Consider the following 16,838-nt stretch of genomic DNA (forward strand, 5'->3'; position numbering starts at 1 on the left):
TAAAAAACACATTTTGGAATAACGCAACATTCACAATTTACGAAGATTGTAAAAAGTTTTTCCCATTGCTATTTTTGTTGAAAGCACGAGGTTAACTCGACTTCTTGCGCAGTTGAACTCAAGTAGTTTTGGTGGTGCAGTTTCGGTGTTCAACCATCAGATGTCGCCAGGTAGATAAAGTCATCTGCTATGGCTGCAATCGTGCAGCGGGTATGCATGGAATACATGCATACCCGCACCCGTACACCTATTAGTGTGCTCCCAAGAGCAGGGATGGCGAACGTTGGGTTTGGTTAAGCATTTGCAAAACCGACAGGGAACGTTCCCTATGCAGTATCTGGTTTAGCAAACCTAAAGATAAGCATAGACTACCATTCTCCATTCAAAGCGGTCTGTGTTACTAGGCAAACCGTGCTTTCTTTTCCCCGAGTGTACTTTTAAATCAGTACCGTGCGTAGCTCATCGGATGCCAGCAGTGGTCCCCCCACATACTCATGATTTGGAACCCGTCAATTCGAATATTTGTGGATTTTCTAATAGACATGTAGATAGACATATTTTTTCATTTACAAGGCACAGACTGAATGTTAGTGTTTTTTCTGAAGAATTGTTTTCGTTAAAACAAACAAAATATCCCCCCTCCCAGCAAAAATAAATAATTGTCGTCAATTATACACGAAATTCCCAGCACTCCATCATAAACCTGCAACTGGGTCGACTGTGGCTGTGGGCGTGGCTTTGGCCTCAAACCAAATATCTTTTACTATTGGCTGTGATCGTGCGTGACTTCGGAGTCTGAGTGCAGGCTGCTTTCAGCGCGAGATTAGCTATATTCATAGGATTTGCCTGCTAACACGCCCCACTCCCGCCTCAAATCTCTACCCTCCCTCACCGGTTTCACTTCTGTCACTCTGCTGCAGACCCACGACCGCCTTTTTAACCCCTGCAGTCGACCATTGCGCACGCGGTACCATTTTGGGGGTGTTAACTGGTCTTAATCTGTCTACACGGGTACAACATGGAAGACTACCACAAACCAGACCAGCAGACGCTGCAGGCGCTCAGGAACCTCGCTAACCGGCTTCGGATCAACTCCATCAAGGCGACCACTGCGGCGGGCAGCGGGTAAGATCTAAATGGATCCCACCTTGGCAGGTCACGGTCCAACAACAAAAGCGTTCTTGTTCATCAAAACGAGGAACAATCGAAAACGCCAAATAAAGATACACACGTGGTTATTTAGTACACTTTGGCCACGCGTGAATAAAAAGATGTGTGGAATAAAAAATAGCCATACTGATCCAGAATTAGCATTGTCTCATGACAGGTGCAGAAAATAGTCGACGATGATCTCCCGGTTCTTTGCTTGCTGGCTCAATGGGAGATAAACGCAATTCACTATACATATATTCTACTCGTAATGGAATGAAAATCCATTGAATTTGTCTGCACTATACTGCGTATTCAGGCTAAATTGTGGTTTAAAAATTCGCTTGTGCTGTCATGCAATTCTTTTATTGAACTTTCCATCCCTAAAATACTTAAAAAGAAGAAATGCTTAAAAAGTTCACAAAATCGTTTCTTATATATTCTGCTGTACCTAAGTGTATGGGACGTAAATGCATTATACTCTATTGCTGGTAATCTTCTGGCGATACCTTGTTCCGAAGATTATTTTTAAGTAAGTGTATTCATGCGAGTGCTCAATCATTATTATATTCTGCTTCTGTAGAATACTTTATTCATGAGTAGAAGAAATGTCATGTTTCCTGGAGGCCAAAAAACGGGAAATACTTTATTTAGCATAGAACATGTTTTTTACTATACAACGGATGCACACATTTTCATTTTTAACACTGATGTTGCAAGGGATTATTTTTATTCCATTGGTTCACTGTCTCATATAATTAATGGTGTTTTACCCCTCCCCCAACACCTCCTCTAAAAAAAATAAATCTTTTTTTCGCGTCATATTTTTTCCCCTCACCGTTCATTGATACAAACGGGTTTTAAAATGAAGAAGAACGTGATTAGGTCCAGCCTAGAGTGGCCCGAACCGCTTCCATGTTGGGTTATGTAAGGAGGAGGAGGAGAAAAGGAGGAGCGAAGTCCGGTTCGATGCAGTCCGCGGTCCACTGCACTTCGTGGGACGTGTTGCAGAGTAAAGGCCGAATGGAGCTCGTGTCTCACTAACACGCTTCGGTCCCTGCAGCCGTTAAGCGCTTGTCATTCAATCGAACATTTACATACCGGTAGACTTTCAAAATAAAACACATGGTTCTTTTTTTAAACTCGGGTTTTACTCACGAGTTGTGTGCGTCTTAATAAATTACCAGCTCCTTGTCGTGACAGGTTAAAGAAATGTTGGGTTTCCAGACGGCTTTTAGTTTTCCTGTCCATACTTTGCGTTCTACTTTATTGGGTACAGTTCTTGGGTACCCCCCCCCCCCTTGATTTTTCCAATGTTGTTGTTTATTTATTTATTTTATGGGGCGTAAGTATTCTTCATCATACTGTATTCTACCCAATATAGTCTATTCTTTTCATCCTTGGACTCACTGAATATTTTTTAGGCTATGGCTCCCCTCATTTAATCACATTTTCCTTTTCAGGACAGATTAAGCCTTGATGGAAGAAGGCTGCGGTGAGGTATTTCTGGCATGTAGAGTGGAAATGGAAAGAGCAATAACCTGAAGATGTCTAAAGAGTGTGCATGCACAAAAACAACAATATCCAGTGTGTGCGTGAGAGGGAGGCCTCTCTTAAGTCTGACAACATGTGCTCTGGCATGAATTAACCCAATAAAAGCATAGAAATTGTCAATGTGCACCACTGATAGCAATTGTGGGTTGTTTTTTTTTGTTTGTTTGTTTTTTTTTACTTTCTCACATTGACATGCTTTGGTTGTAATCTATTTTAACATTTGACCAAATGATCACATATCTTATGTCTTGTTCATCTCTTTCAGTCACCCCACATCATGTTGCAGTGTTGCAGAGATCATGTCTGTGGTCTTTTTTCATACCATGAAGCACCGACCTGAAGACCCACGCAACCCCAACAATGACCGTTTCATCCTTTCCAAGGTAGCACATGCAGTACTCCAGAGTGGCTGTCACCGGACAAAATATGTACTAGAATATGCAGCGTATAAATAAACAATTTGAAGGACCACTTAAAGGTGTTTGTGTTGATAACAATATTTCTTTCAAAATAGTTCAAATAAAATCCATTTATATTTTACCACATTTTCTTTCTGCGGCATCCATTGAAATACTGTTGAAATTCAAAACTTCAATAGGCCATCCCAAGACTTGAACATTTGTGGTGTTCAAAATTCCTCATTAACATCAACATAATGAAATTCCACTATCTCATTCATAAGTTAGCATTTATGGGTCCTTGCGTAACAAGGGTGAATAGACTATTTGATCTCTTCCACATCTTTCCAGGGTCATGCTGCCCCTGTGCTGTATGCTGTGTGGGCGGAGACGGGCTACCTGAAGGAGAATGAGCTGCTCAACCTGCGCAAGGTCGACTCCATCCTTGAGGGTCACCCTGTCCCGGTGAGGAACCCAGAAGTTCTACTTTCTGACCATTTTCCAGCACTTTAGGTGAAGGGTGAGCTGGAGCACGTCCCAGGTACCTTTGGGCCAAGTACACCCTGGACTGGTCAGAGCGCATATGGAGACAAACACTCCAATTCATACCGATGGGCAATTTAGAGTATTCAGTTTAAAATATATATATATATACTGTATATATTTTTTTTCTTGGAATGTGCTCATAGAGAATATGCACATTCCATACAGAAAAGCGTATTTAATATAGATGACCCAGCTGTTGAGCCTCCGCACCTGCAGCGTGTTATACCGGAGACAAATTCCTTGTGTGTTCTACATACTTGGCCAATAAAGATGATTCTGATTCTCATTCTCATTCTGATTCTGAACCTAGATATAATGTACTGCGTCTTTTTATATTTTGGTGATGTGAAAACTCAAACAACCACGCATGTGTTTTGATCCAATTGTCTTTTGTGCCAACAGAGGCAGCAGTTTGTGGATGTGGCCACAGGTTCTCTGGGCCAAGGTCTCGGGGCTGCCTGCGGAATGGCCTACTCTGGGAAGTACTTCGACGAGGCCAGGTAACCGACACGAAAACCTGATTACCCACTTGGTTGAAAGGTAGACACACAAGCTACGGTTGCAAAATATTGAGAATGCTGGCAATTTTGTTCATTCCTTTTTTTTTTTTTTAACTCTCAGTTTATTGTCTTGTAACATTATATTGGTCAAACGAGTGAGTGTGGCGGGCGTGCTGGAGCCGATCCCAGCGGACTTCGGGCAGGAGGCGGGTTACACCCTGAACTGGTTGCCAGCCAATCCCAGGACACATATTTATTCATTTATAGGAAATACATGTTCATGTTTTTTGTTTTTGGGCAGAAATAATGTAATTTGTGCTATTTGCATTTTAGCAGAAAAAGATCTTTTCAGGAAAACAACTTTTTGAGCGTTTCAAAAATTCTTCCCGAAGATGAATTACCGGTAATTAAAATGAATTGCCAACTGGCCTCACTCATTATTGAAAAATGAATTCATGAATTGACCTTGCATCCTGATCGTGTAAGAGATTTTGACTGACAGAAGCCCACTGTGTTGACGTGACATTTTAGCCCGCAGCGTCGGAACAAACACACCCTTGATAGGTGCGCTCTGGATTGACATTCGTTAAGCCGACCATGTACATTAACGCTGACACTTTTATATTTAACCCTTTCAGGGACAGCGGTTACTACAGTAGACAGCTTATTATGTTATCAGGTTCCAGGTGGAAACATTTTTTTTGAATAAAATAAAATAAAATGAATGACATTACAAGGCATATAGGCGCATCCTAAAGACGCTATAGTGTGTTGTTGTTTTTTTTGTGCAACAACAGTGTGGGGAATGCCATAGTGTACTCTCTCTTTCTGTCCATGCTGTGAGCGCTCACTTGCTTCTGCTCTAATAAGCACACATGCAAGTGCACTCCCTCCACGCCCCGTCTCCCCATCTGCTTCACACTCCCCCAACACCTCCTCCAAAATGCAAAGGTACATACCTTCCATTTTGGTGTGTCTCCTGTCTTACTGTTTGCTCGGCTGTGTGTGCAACATGCGTACAGTACATGGGTGGAGAAGGCCGCATAGGTTTTCCCCGCCCTGATACTCAGCGAAGCTCATCACTCTAATTCAATGCAACATAAAGGCTCCAAAGCCCAAAATAGGCTTCAACCACTGATTTCATGGAAATTCAATTCTTTTGCATAAACACGACAGTTTCACATCACTAGGATACTCTACCGGCTTGTAATAAAGAGAATAGAGACCTTTTTTTAAATTTGTGTTTATTTATTTATCTTTTGGTATATGAACGCGAGGGTGTCATGCCCTGTAACCATGTGGAGATGACTGCATGTCGTTACCATGGAGACCCGGCATCACCTACTTTAGTGGTCTGTAGCTTTTTATAGGTCAAGGAATTGCATTTGATAGCTTGCAGTTTGATGCCGCATGCCTCCCTATTCGACGGTAGAACCATATGATTTCTTACTTGCGTTATTCATATTGTTCTGGTAAATTATTATTTATTTTTTTTAAATTCAATAATAATGCAAATTTTTAAAAATATCTCCCGGTGTTTAAGTGCTTATCCGTATTGTATATCTGTATTGTCTTGTACTGTATTGATGAATTGAGGAAAACCCCAAATATTTTGAAATGTTTATAAAGGGTGAAGTAAATGATCAACCAAAACGAGGGTGCGGTTGTTCAAGCAGTACGAAAAAAAAAAAATAACTTATGCATGAATGAACGTGTCCAATGCAGCAGACTTGAGGGTGATGATGCTGCAATAATCGACCGTAATGAATGTCAAAAAACGAGTTTATTGAGTGAAGCGCGTACAGTCAATGGCTGCGTACTGAGTGGAAATTTGTTCTTTGACGATTTTGTTGACGTTTTCCGTTGTAAGGCGGGCATGGGGGTCTTTGTGTGCAAAGTAGCATAGACGTAGACATTCGAAGAAATTATGAAAATCTACTTGTTACTGAACCTTTTTTTTTTTTTGCTCTATTTTACTCCATTTAGAATATCCATTTTGTCAAGAATTTATCCCAAGTATTGACATTCTGCGTTTCGAAAAAAAATTCATACTCTATTCTTTCCATGCATTCAATTGAAAGATTAACCCCAGGCAGCTGTTGGTAAACCACCGCAGCTGTTCTTCCTTTTTGTTGCTTTAACGCTGAGTACAGCTAACATCGCTCCATCTCGTTGCATCCACCTTTGTGGAATTCCTTTTGGCTTATATCTGTTTTTTTTCTTTTAGCCTCCGTGCGCTTTGTTGTTTCTTTGCGTGTGAGGTTGGAATGCAGAGTGTCTCTGCCTATCTTGCAGCTTTATGAAGAACGTGTCTATTTGACCGGAAAGCTGTCAGTAATCATTACGCAGCCGAGTAAAGACGAGGATGTAGTGGGTGGGGCGCTGGTGAAGTGTGCCTTTGTGTGTTTAAAAAGCATCCCGTCAGGCCTGATCTGAAATTGTGCTGAGGAGAGAAAGCTGCCGGAAAGACTCCCCAGCTGCTCCAAACTTCTGCTACTCGAGTGATGTCGAGAAAAGAGATCCCCTCTGTATTGATGCAGTCAAATCTAGAATATAGCGTTTCAATGGTACCGCACCATTCATAACCAAAGGACCCCAAGAGTGACTTGGCATCTACCGTTATAAACTATTTAAGATACCCACTTTCATCTCGCTCAAAAAGTTAAAACATTTTTTTTTTTTTTTTTAAATTGGAGATGCAGATCAACGTTTCTAGATTATTTGTTGCGCTGATTCTGAACCTGTCCATCAAGTTATCATAATAATAAAAATAATATCATAACTACAAAGTAATATTTCATGTGGTAATATATGAGGTAATATTTACAAACTAAGGGTTAGATTCAGGAACAGGTGATATATATATATTTTTTTGCCATAAATGACAACGCATTGTAAAATCCGTCTTGCGCTAGCTTTTACAGGTCAAATTTAAAAACAAGTAAAAATATCTCAGAAATCTGATGTGCTATGAAAAAAAGTAGAGTCTTTTTAAAATTAATAATACCTTTGGGGACATACAAAGCCATCTCTGTTTTAAAAATTTCTGCTGACCAGTGCAATTCAAATTGAAATGTACCATATTTTCCGCACTATAAGGCGCACCTAAAAGCATTCGATTTTCTCAAAAGCTTACAGTACGCCTTGTAATCTGATGCGCCTTATATATGGATATTGTTTCAACTGCTGCAGTTGAAACAAAGCGCTTGACAGAACATTTAAAATACTACGTCCAAGAAATCTGAATATTGGATCTGATATGGATTATAGCCTTATAATGTGATGCGGCTTATATGTGGATACAAGGCGCCTTATATATGGATTCATATCAATATTCAGATTTCTTGGACGTGGTATTTTAAATGTTCTGTCAAGCGCTTTGTGTCAACTGCAGCGGTTCTGAAAGCCTGATTGAAATAAAGCTGTATTGTAGTGTATTCCTTTAGTGTAGCTCCATCTAGTGGATGCATAATGCAACCGCAGCCACCATTGTTGCTTCTATTCTCTGTGCCTTATCATGCGGTGCGCTCTATATATGAAATCAGTTTTAAAATAGGCCATTCTTTGAAGGTGCGCCTTATACTCCAAAGCGCCTTATAGCGCGGAAAATACGGTCATTGAACTAAATGAAACTTACAAGTACTCTTATGTGAGAGAATGCTGCAAATTTCAAATTACACCTGCCCCCGCCCCCCCAAATAAAAACAAGTGAGCCAATCTACACATAAACCCGAAGACAGAATTGTTATTTGGAAACTTGCGCATCATTTAAAATCCTTTGGAATTAATGAATGAATAAAAAACAGATGGTCCATTCATGTGGTTTCTGTGTGTATGGTCGTCTGCACACAGCTACCGGGTCTTCTGCCTGCTGGGTGACGGCGAGCTGTCTGAGGGCTCGGTGTGGGAGGCCATGGCCTTCGCCTCCTACTACCAGTTAGACAATCTGGTGGCCATCTTGGACATCAACCGGCTCGGCCAGAGTGACCCGGCGCCTCTCCAGCACCACGTCGAGAAGTACCAACGACGCTGCGAGGCCTTCGGGTGAGCCTGTTACACTGTGAAATGATGTACCCTTTGAATATTTTATCCAGCGAGTTCTTGCATACTAAAATTTCTGTGGTTTTTGGGGGGTATTTTAGCATGAATAGACTCACTACACACGGAGTCAAATATAACAAAAGCCTGAAATTTATCATCCCAAGAAATTTGAATACTCCAGAAAAAAATATCCAAATTATTTTTCATGTTGAATAATAGATAAGAATTATCTTTTTGCGCGTGCCGAATTAAATTGTCTAAATCCAAAACAGTGTTGATAGTTTGAGTGTACTTGTTCAGGTGGCATGCCATCATTGTGGACGGACACAGTGTGGAAGAGTTGTGTAAGGTCCTGAATCAGCCCCGCCACCAGCCACTTGCCGTCATCGCCAAGACCACCAAGGGCAAGGGCATACAAGGTAATATTTGACAACTATTTTCATTTAATAATAACATCTACATTCAATTCGTTGTCAAAATGAATAGGAGACCTTGACCCCAACCTAATCCCATCCCCTCTTTTTAATCCCCAAGAATGTGTAGAATACACACCCCGATAGCCTATTGTGCGAACATTTTGTTATTATGAAGGAGGGGAATGTACATTATTGTGCGGTTGGGGGCTCCAGAAAATGGGTAGGAGCAGTTATCATAACATTCTTAGGCTGCGTGGTCCATGTGATTCTAACCTTTGACCTTGAATGCAGCCTGTTGTGTCAGCTTGATTTTATGCATGAGCCGGCATACATGTGGACAAAATCCGTCAAAGCATTCGGTACATCCGCGCTATCGAATGACACCCGGTACAAGCGCCATATAAGAAAATCCTGCCTTTTTGAACGCAATAACGCCCAATTTTATTAATTTGGCATTTTCGCCCTGTCGCTCTTTGACCATAACGTTTGGAAAAGTGGCATGGAACATAAATATGAATGATGAAAATGAAAACTGAATTTGCAGTGGTGTAGAGCCTTACTGCCATATACTGAGTGGCGTTCCTAATATTCTGATCATTTTCTAAAATGTCACACGTTGGTCAAAATATGAGAAACGGCTCTCAGTGTGATGCAAATACGCTACTGCAAAGTACACTACCGTGGTGACGAGTGTACCTTTCAGCGGCCGAGGATAAGATGGGCTGGCACGGGAAGCCTCTCCCCAAAGACATGGCCGAGAGCGTCATCAAGGAGCTGCAGAGCCGCATGGTCAGCTGCAACAAGCGCCTCTATCCTTCGCCGCCCGTCGAGGACGCCGCGCCCGTCAGCCTGCGCAACATCCGCATGCCCAGTGCACCCAGTTACAAACCTGGAGAGAAGGTCAGCAAGATGAGGCGTACAATTTTTGTTGGCATCCACACTGGCTGAAATACGTGAGATTTTTTAAACGTATGGTCAAAAACGCATTTTGTCATTCAATGCAAAAGTGAACACAAGCACAATTGAGTTGCAGTTGCTATATGTAGCGGGGCTAACCTAAAAAAAGAGAAATGAAAATTGTCGTCAATGTCAAAACTGAGCAAGAGGACACCATTTTGTTGCCATTCCGTTTCATTTTTAACACATTCAAGCCTGACTGTGATTGTCCTTTGAATCCGCATCCTCTCGTCTTTCTGTGCGTCTGTGACCAGGTTGCCACCCGGAAGGCGTACGGCATGGCTCTGGCCAAGCTGGGCCGCTACAACGAGCGTGTTGTGGCGCTTGACGGAGATACCAAGAACTCGACCTTCTCCGAGCTGTTTAAGAACGAACACCCCAACCGTTACGTGGAGTGCTACATCGCTGAGCAAAACATGGTAGGATGGGTTTTCTCTGCTATGCATTGCCTCAAGTTGTACGAGCAGTACAGCCATAAATACTGTTGAACTCGACAGAAGGAAGTTTACAACAAAAGAATCGTCGTTTAAAACACAGTCAACCCCCAGAAAGAAAAGTCTAGACAAGCGGATTAAAGGTAAAGGCTACAATGCCCTCTTCAAGCAGCTTGATGTTCCTGTGACCACAGTTGCGCGTATTATTCAGAAACATGATATCCACGGGAGTGTTTCCAACCTGTGGCCACAACGGGGAAATTGATGACATATTTAAAGATACAAAGATTTGTATCTACTGTACAATTTAATTCGATTCTGTTTTTCACACATTAAAGTGAGCAATTCCTCACCCACGGAGGCAAGAAATTAAGAGACTGCTAAACTCTCAACTGCTAGCCACTTTTATTTTAAAATGAATATATTTATTGCGGGCACGGTTGACAACTGATTTGCACGTCCGGCTCAGAGTGGAGAGGTGCAGGGTTCGAATCCGGCTTCGGCCTTCCTGTGTGGAGTTCTCTCCGTGCCTGCGTGGGTTTTCTCCGGGTATTCCGGTTTCTTCCTACATTTCAAAAACATGCACGGGAGGTTATTGGAACACTCTAAATTGTCCCGACGTGTGATTGTGAGCGCGGACGGTTGTTCGTCTATGTTGCCCTGTGATTGTCTGGCAACCGGTTCAGGGTGTCCCCCGCCTACTGCCCGAAGACGGCTGCGATAGGCTCCGCCGCGTCCGCGACCCTTGTGAGGATAAGCAGATTTGGAAAATGAATGGGTGGATGGATATATTTATTGCATCGTTGCTCATACCAATCGTACTTTGTAATACATTGCATCGACAATCAATATGTAATGGTGAGAAGAAGAAACTTCATATGCGCCGTAGAGGTTTTGTGGTTACGATGGAGCCTTGAAAGAAAATGGTTGAACGTCAGTGGGGCTGCCGCTTCAAAATGTCCGCCTCACTTCCCTCTCACAGGTCAGCGTGGCCATCGGGTGCGCCGTGCGGGACCGCAACGTGGTCTTTGCCAGCACCTTTGCTACCTTCTTCTCCCGGGCTTACGACCAGCTGCGCATGGCCGCCATCTCTGAGAGCAACATCAACCTGTGCGGATCCCACTGCGGCGTCTCCATCGGTCAGCCAATCACTAACTAGACAGTCTTCAGGGGGTTTATAGCCAGTTTTTTTTTTCCCCACTTGTAAAAGCTTCCCGAGAATCCTTAACTTGAACCTCCCATCTTATCACCTTCTCCTACTCCTCTTCCTCTTTCTGGAATCAGCAACCTCCCTCCCCGTGTACCCCCCACGAGTCACGGAAGCGATCTGATTCTTTCCCCACCTCCTTCCCTTTCACCTTCTCCTCCTCCACCTTCTCAGGTATACCGCATGCTCACGACCTGAATGCATGCTCGTCTGCTGGCACGCTGCGCATATGTGAGCTTCACTCTTCATGATATTTCACACGTGTGTGTTTGTGTGCGTGTGTAGGAGAGGACGGTCCCTCTCAAATGGGTCTGGAGGATCTGGCCATGTTCAGAGCCATTCCCGGGGCCACCGTCTTCTACCCTAGTGACGGTGTCTCCACTGAGAAGGCTGTGGAGCTTTCGGCTAACACAAAGGTAACAATGGTTAAAATGCTAAATGGATTTCTTGCATCCTGTATACCATGGGTATCAAACTCATTTTTTGTCGCCGGCCACTTCGGCGTTACGGCTTCCCTCGGAGGGCCGGTGTAAAATCTCACTGTTATTTATTACCCATGACAGTTTGACATTTCCCTACAGATTTCAGCAAGAACCATGAAAGTTGACACACATAATTAGCTCCCGCGGGCCACATAAAATGACGCGGGGGCCGGATTTGGCCCCCGGGCCTTGACTTTGACACCTGTGCTGTGTACAGCACATCTAATCGAACTAGGGCTACACAATATATCATCCCAAAAAATATCGTCATCATGATAATGGCACATGTAATATCCGTATCATAAAGACGTGCCGTAAATTTAGACTTGGAGAATTGTGCATTGTGTCAAGCATTTCATACCCAAAATGTCCACGTGTGAATATGATTGTGAACGGTTGTTTTGGCTATCTGTGCCCTGTGATTGGCTGCTGACTAGTCCAGTGTGCAGGGTATATATGTTCCAGCTCAGCCGAAAACCTAGGGAGGACACACGCTGAAAAAAAATGGACGGATGGATTGTTTTCTTCTCGATCCTCAAGGCACGGTATAAATTGGAGTTATGATTTTCCCCCCCAGGGTCTGTGTTTCATCCGAACAAGCCGCCCAGAGAACAACATCATCTATAACTGCAACGAGGACTTCCATGTTGGACAGGCTAAGGTGTGTACTGTAGTTTTTTTGTTTTTTTTTGTGACCTTAAAAAGTAACATAAGCATGTCTATTCGGTTCTTTTAATCGTCTTCAACGTTTATGCAAGTTGTCACATAATTTACCAGTGAATAATTGTGTGAACATGCTGCTTTAACACATTTGTTGTCCAGCTAGTTGTCCACCCTGCCAATTTATCAAAGCAAATATTTTACATAATTGACCAGAAAAAAAATCATTTGTGTTTTTGACTTTTGTAGTGAAATACATTTCAGAGTATTTTTTTGTTTTTTTTAACTTAAGTACGAGTTGAAGCCGTTGTTGTTCTTTGATATGACCTACCACTGAACATACCACTGAACCCGCCTCAAAACTCACTTGTATTTTTTGGCATTTGACTCAGCATGACTCAGATTTGATCTTAGTTTTACTGTTTGGTGCCTTCTACCATCTTTGTTACTGATTTATTGCTTTATTGTTGTATATATGTTAATTGCTCCATGTACAGCACTTTGTACGCAGCTATGTTTGAAAGTGCTCTATAAATACAGTTGAGTTGAGTTGAGTTGTTTTACTAGAGTACTTTTACACAAGTATCCGAGTGAGTAGTTTTGCCAAATCTGCCCACTACAACGCTGTCTTTTGATATGGAGTTAATGCTTTAGCCTTCCCTTCCATCTCAGGTTGTGTACAAAACCAATGACGACCATGTGACCGTCATTGGCGCGGGGGTGACACTCCACGAAGCGCTGGCGGCCGCCGAACATCTGAAAAAAGGTACGTACAGAGAACCTTGTTTTGTATTTTGGATGTGTAAAAACACCCACTCAAGAATCCTCTCCCTTCTCCTCCACAGAGAGAATTAACATCCGCGTGATTGACCCGTTCACCATTAAACCTTTGGACTCCAAGACCATCATTGACAACGCTAGGGCCACCAGGGGACGCATCATCACCGTGGAAGACCACTACTATGAAGGTGAGCAGTAGACTGTTCGCTAATTTGTTAGGCTTGTGACGTCACCCATGAGATGGCGCCCTGTCTTTTGGACTAGGTGTTGTGAAAAACAAGCAGAAAGGCAGAGAAAAATTAACCCTGTCCAAATTGACTCCTGTGATAATTTGATGAGTTAAGGTCTTGCGAGATTTGACGAAGATTTGTGACGACAGTTTTATCCCATTTGGAGACATATTTTTGATGCAAATTCAGTGATTCTGACATATCGCCCCCTATTGGACTGGAGTGGAACACCTGCCATTTTTGCATTGTCTACTGAATCCTGTTTGGGACTTGTTTATCTGACAATAACACAGAATCAATGACGTATTGTCCATTTTGCCGTAAATATTTATTGTACTTCTTTTGACCTTGAACCAACTGTTGTGGATACTCATGATGCATCTGCCTATTTCTAAGATGGTGTCTTTGCGAGTCATTTGGTACTTCCACCACACTGTTACATTTCAGTGTGGCCAATTAGCATGATGAACACCCCAAATCAGTTTTCCAGGTAAGACTTGGCACTTAGGCTCGACTAAGTTCCAGAACTGGCGTGATATGGTGAAATACGTAACAGATTGATGCAAAATAAGTAGAGCTATATTGAGTAGTAGTCAAAGATTAGCTTCATAACAGCGTTAGCTTATGATAAGCGGCATTGAAGAAGAAGTGCGGGCGGGTGTTTGTCGATGTGCCACATTCACAGTGTTCAGTGTTAATGTATTCATTGGAAATGTATTTGGATAATTCATCTTTATTGACCAGTATTGTCTTTGAGTTAAGGGTGCTCACTTGTTTTCAGGAACACGTCGGTGAGATTTAGCCCATTAGTTGTCATGCTAATGAAAATCGGATTCGCCATTGGCCATGAATGCTGGCTGAAAGCCATAAATGCTGGCTGACTGCATGACACAAAAGGAGCTAAATATACTATCTTATCAACAAATATGCTTTAAAAGTATTCCTATTTATTGAACCTTGTGTGATTTTGATGAAAGAATGGTACAGATATGCTATACATACTCCAGGGAGGTGTTTGTCAATGTATATGTCCAAATGTCCTGTATTTCTTCCCTTACTGAAGGCTAGAAGCTATTTTAACAGAAAAAGAGCGAATGAGGTGTTCAAGCAGAACGCCTGGAGATTATTGCGCATCAACTCGTTAATAAAATGGCTTGAAGCAGAATAAATGAATCAAAAAAGAAAGGATCGAAAGACAAAAGGGAAAGGAGGCTACAGGCAGAGTGACAAGATGTGGAGAAATTTGGGTGATTCTTGTGAGCAAGGAAGGAGATGAGAGGGGTAGGGGGGAGGGGGGGGGCCATGGTACATGATGTTGGTGGGGGGATGGGAGTCGGCACAGCCCGTCAGAGCTTTTTAATTTCCGCTTTCGGCCTGTGGGCCCTCGCTGACCTACATACATTACCAGCGCCGTGCATTTAAATGTCCAAAATGTCTTTGTGTGCTTGTTTATTGTGCCGCTACATCCTTTAACCTTCTATTATACTGCGTAAGGTGGACCAGCCAGGACACCTTTCTTGTTGTCAGTGCTAACCTTGGTGCTGCCATTTTTTGTTCGGTTGTGTGCAATGTTTGTACAAAGGTATGACACATGTTCAAACCATATGTCCAGTATTCCAAGACATCATGCTACAACACTAATTTTTTTTGATGCAGCATTCACATTTATTGACTCACTGTAGCTTTTTTATCTTCTGGCCATTCGTCCATTTGTACTCCTCAAATAGTGCCCTTCACTCTAACACGGGGTTGGGCAATCTTTTATGCTCAAGGAATTTTTAGAGGTGCTTTTAGATAGGGGTTAAAAAAAAAAAAGTTAAAACGTGCATATAAATAATGTAAAATAATTTATTTTCAGAATGAAATAAAAATTCATTCTTATTCTGTATGGTGTTCTGAAAAGATGACTACAAAGTACCTGTCAATATTTAAAAGAATAAAGTCACATTAAATGTACATGTGGCGGCCCGGTAGTCCAGTGGTTAGCACGGCGGCTTCACAGTGCAGAGGTACCGGGTTCGATTCCAGCTCCGGCCTCCCTGTGTGGAGTTTGCATGTTCTCCCCGGGCCTGCGTGGGTTTTCTCCGGGTGCTCCGGTTTCCTCCCACATTCCAAAAACATGCATGGCAGGCTGATTGGACGCTCTAAATTGTCCCTAGGTGTGAGTGTGGGCGTGAATGGTTGTTCGTCTCTGTGTGCCCTGCGATTGGCTGGCAACTGATTCAGGGTGTCTCCCGCCTACTGCCCGGAGGATGGCTGGGATAGGCTCCAGCACCCCCCGCGACCCTAGTGAGGATCAAGCGGTTCGGAAAATGGATGGATGGATGGATAAATGTACATGTAAAATTGTTAGTAATTTATTTTATTTACAATGAATCCGTTCACAAAATATTTCATGAGAATTATTAAAATGAATGATCATACAAAAATGTAATCTGTTTTTAATCTGTCCATGCTAACAATAAATGAACTAACCAAATAAAAATACACATATAAATAATAAATACATAAATACAATGTGAATTTAGAAATCGAATCATAAATGTACAGATGAATGAATTTAGAACAGACCTAAAATGTGTGAGCAATTTGCGATTAACCGCAAGTTCATTACGTAAATCATGCGATGAATTACAATTTAAAATTTGAATCGACTAACAACCCTAAATACGGATGCATGTATGTTATGTGTCTGTATGCAAATGCGCGTATATTACAGTAGGTTTGCTGATACGTGCAGACATCTTGTACGAGTCGGTCTTTGCTGTGTTCCTTATCAGGTGGTCTCGGCGAGGCAGTGTGCTCGGCGGTGGTGAATGAAAGCGGCTTCAGTGTGCACCGCCTGGCCGTGTCGCAGGTGCCCCGCAGCGGCAAGCCCCACGAGCTGCTCCAGATCTTCGGCATCGACCGCGACGCTATCATTCAGGCAGTCCGCAAGGTGCTCAGCGGCGCCGCCAACGCCAAGTGAGGACGGACGGGTGGAGGGGCGCCCCGGTGAAGGTGAACTCTTGTCTTTTCGTCATGATGACAACCAACACAGAAGGGAAGTGAAGGTTCCAGTCCTCATGAGAAGCCCCTTTACATTAAAAAACATTTTTTTAAGTAATTCATGTTGTTTAACACCCTAACCCAATTCTGTTGGCGCACACACGAACAAATTTACAACCCCTCCTTGCCCCCCTCCCCTGAGAAAGTTCTGATACTGCTGTAGTGTGGACGTGAAAGAAGTCAAATGATGTGTTTTCAATTGTTTTTGTGGAACCCCTCGCTTCTTGGGTGCGACGCCACACCCACTCTCAATTGTAAGCCCCACCCACTAGTGGCAACTGTGGTTTGTTTCAGAGCACCAATTGTTTTTAAACCCTTTTTTGCCCTCACTCGGACAGGATGGCCTCACACCAATAAAAGGTTGCTTTCTTCACAATACATGTCTGAGTTTGTTCTTTTTTTTCTTGCGACACGCCAACCTTGAATAAAAGTATCA

The 16,838-nt window shown here is 42.7% G+C and overlaps 1 protein-coding gene across 1 annotated transcript; it reads left to right on the forward strand.

Annotated features, from left to right (window-relative positions):
- Nucleotides 1-822: 822 nt before the first annotated feature.
- Nucleotides 823-16,778, forward strand: LOC147210156 (transketolase-like). Its single transcript, XM_086105999.1, has 14 exons — nt 823-1,125; nt 2,969-3,086; nt 3,453-3,566; nt 4,050-4,147; nt 8,000-8,191; nt 8,489-8,607; nt 9,308-9,504; nt 9,816-9,980; nt 10,978-11,134; nt 11,488-11,618; nt 12,262-12,345; nt 13,017-13,110; nt 13,190-13,312; nt 16,135-16,778. Exons 1-14 carry the CDS (start codon nt 1,019-1,021, stop codon nt 16,320-16,322), a joined length of 1,887 nt encoding a protein of 628 aa, XP_085962125.1. The 5' UTR covers nt 823-1,018; the 3' UTR covers nt 16,323-16,778.
- Nucleotides 16,779-16,838: the final 60 nt, after the last annotated feature.

The sequence above is a fragment of the Hippocampus guttulatus genome, chromosome 1 (genome assembly GCF_054856545.1).
Source record: "Hippocampus guttulatus isolate MCC_2025c chromosome 1, RoL_Hgut_1.0, whole genome shotgun sequence".
In the NCBI taxonomy this organism is placed as follows: Eukaryota; Metazoa; Chordata; class Actinopteri; order Syngnathiformes; family Syngnathidae; genus Hippocampus; species Hippocampus guttulatus.

Excerpts from the sequence above, each read along its gene's own strand:
- LOC147210156 (XM_086105999.1), top strand. The coding sequence starts at position 1,019 with ATGGAAGACTACCACAAACCAGACCAGCAGACGCTGCAGGCGCTCAGG. Across the intron at positions 4,148-7,999 it reads AAGTACTTCGACGAGGCCAG|CTACCGGGTCTTCTGCCTGC; the intron begins GTAACCGACACG and ends GTCTGCACACAG. Across the intron at positions 9,981-10,977 it reads ACATCGCTGAGCAAAACATG|GTCAGCGTGGCCATCGGGTG; the intron begins GTAGGATGGGTT and ends TCCCTCTCACAG.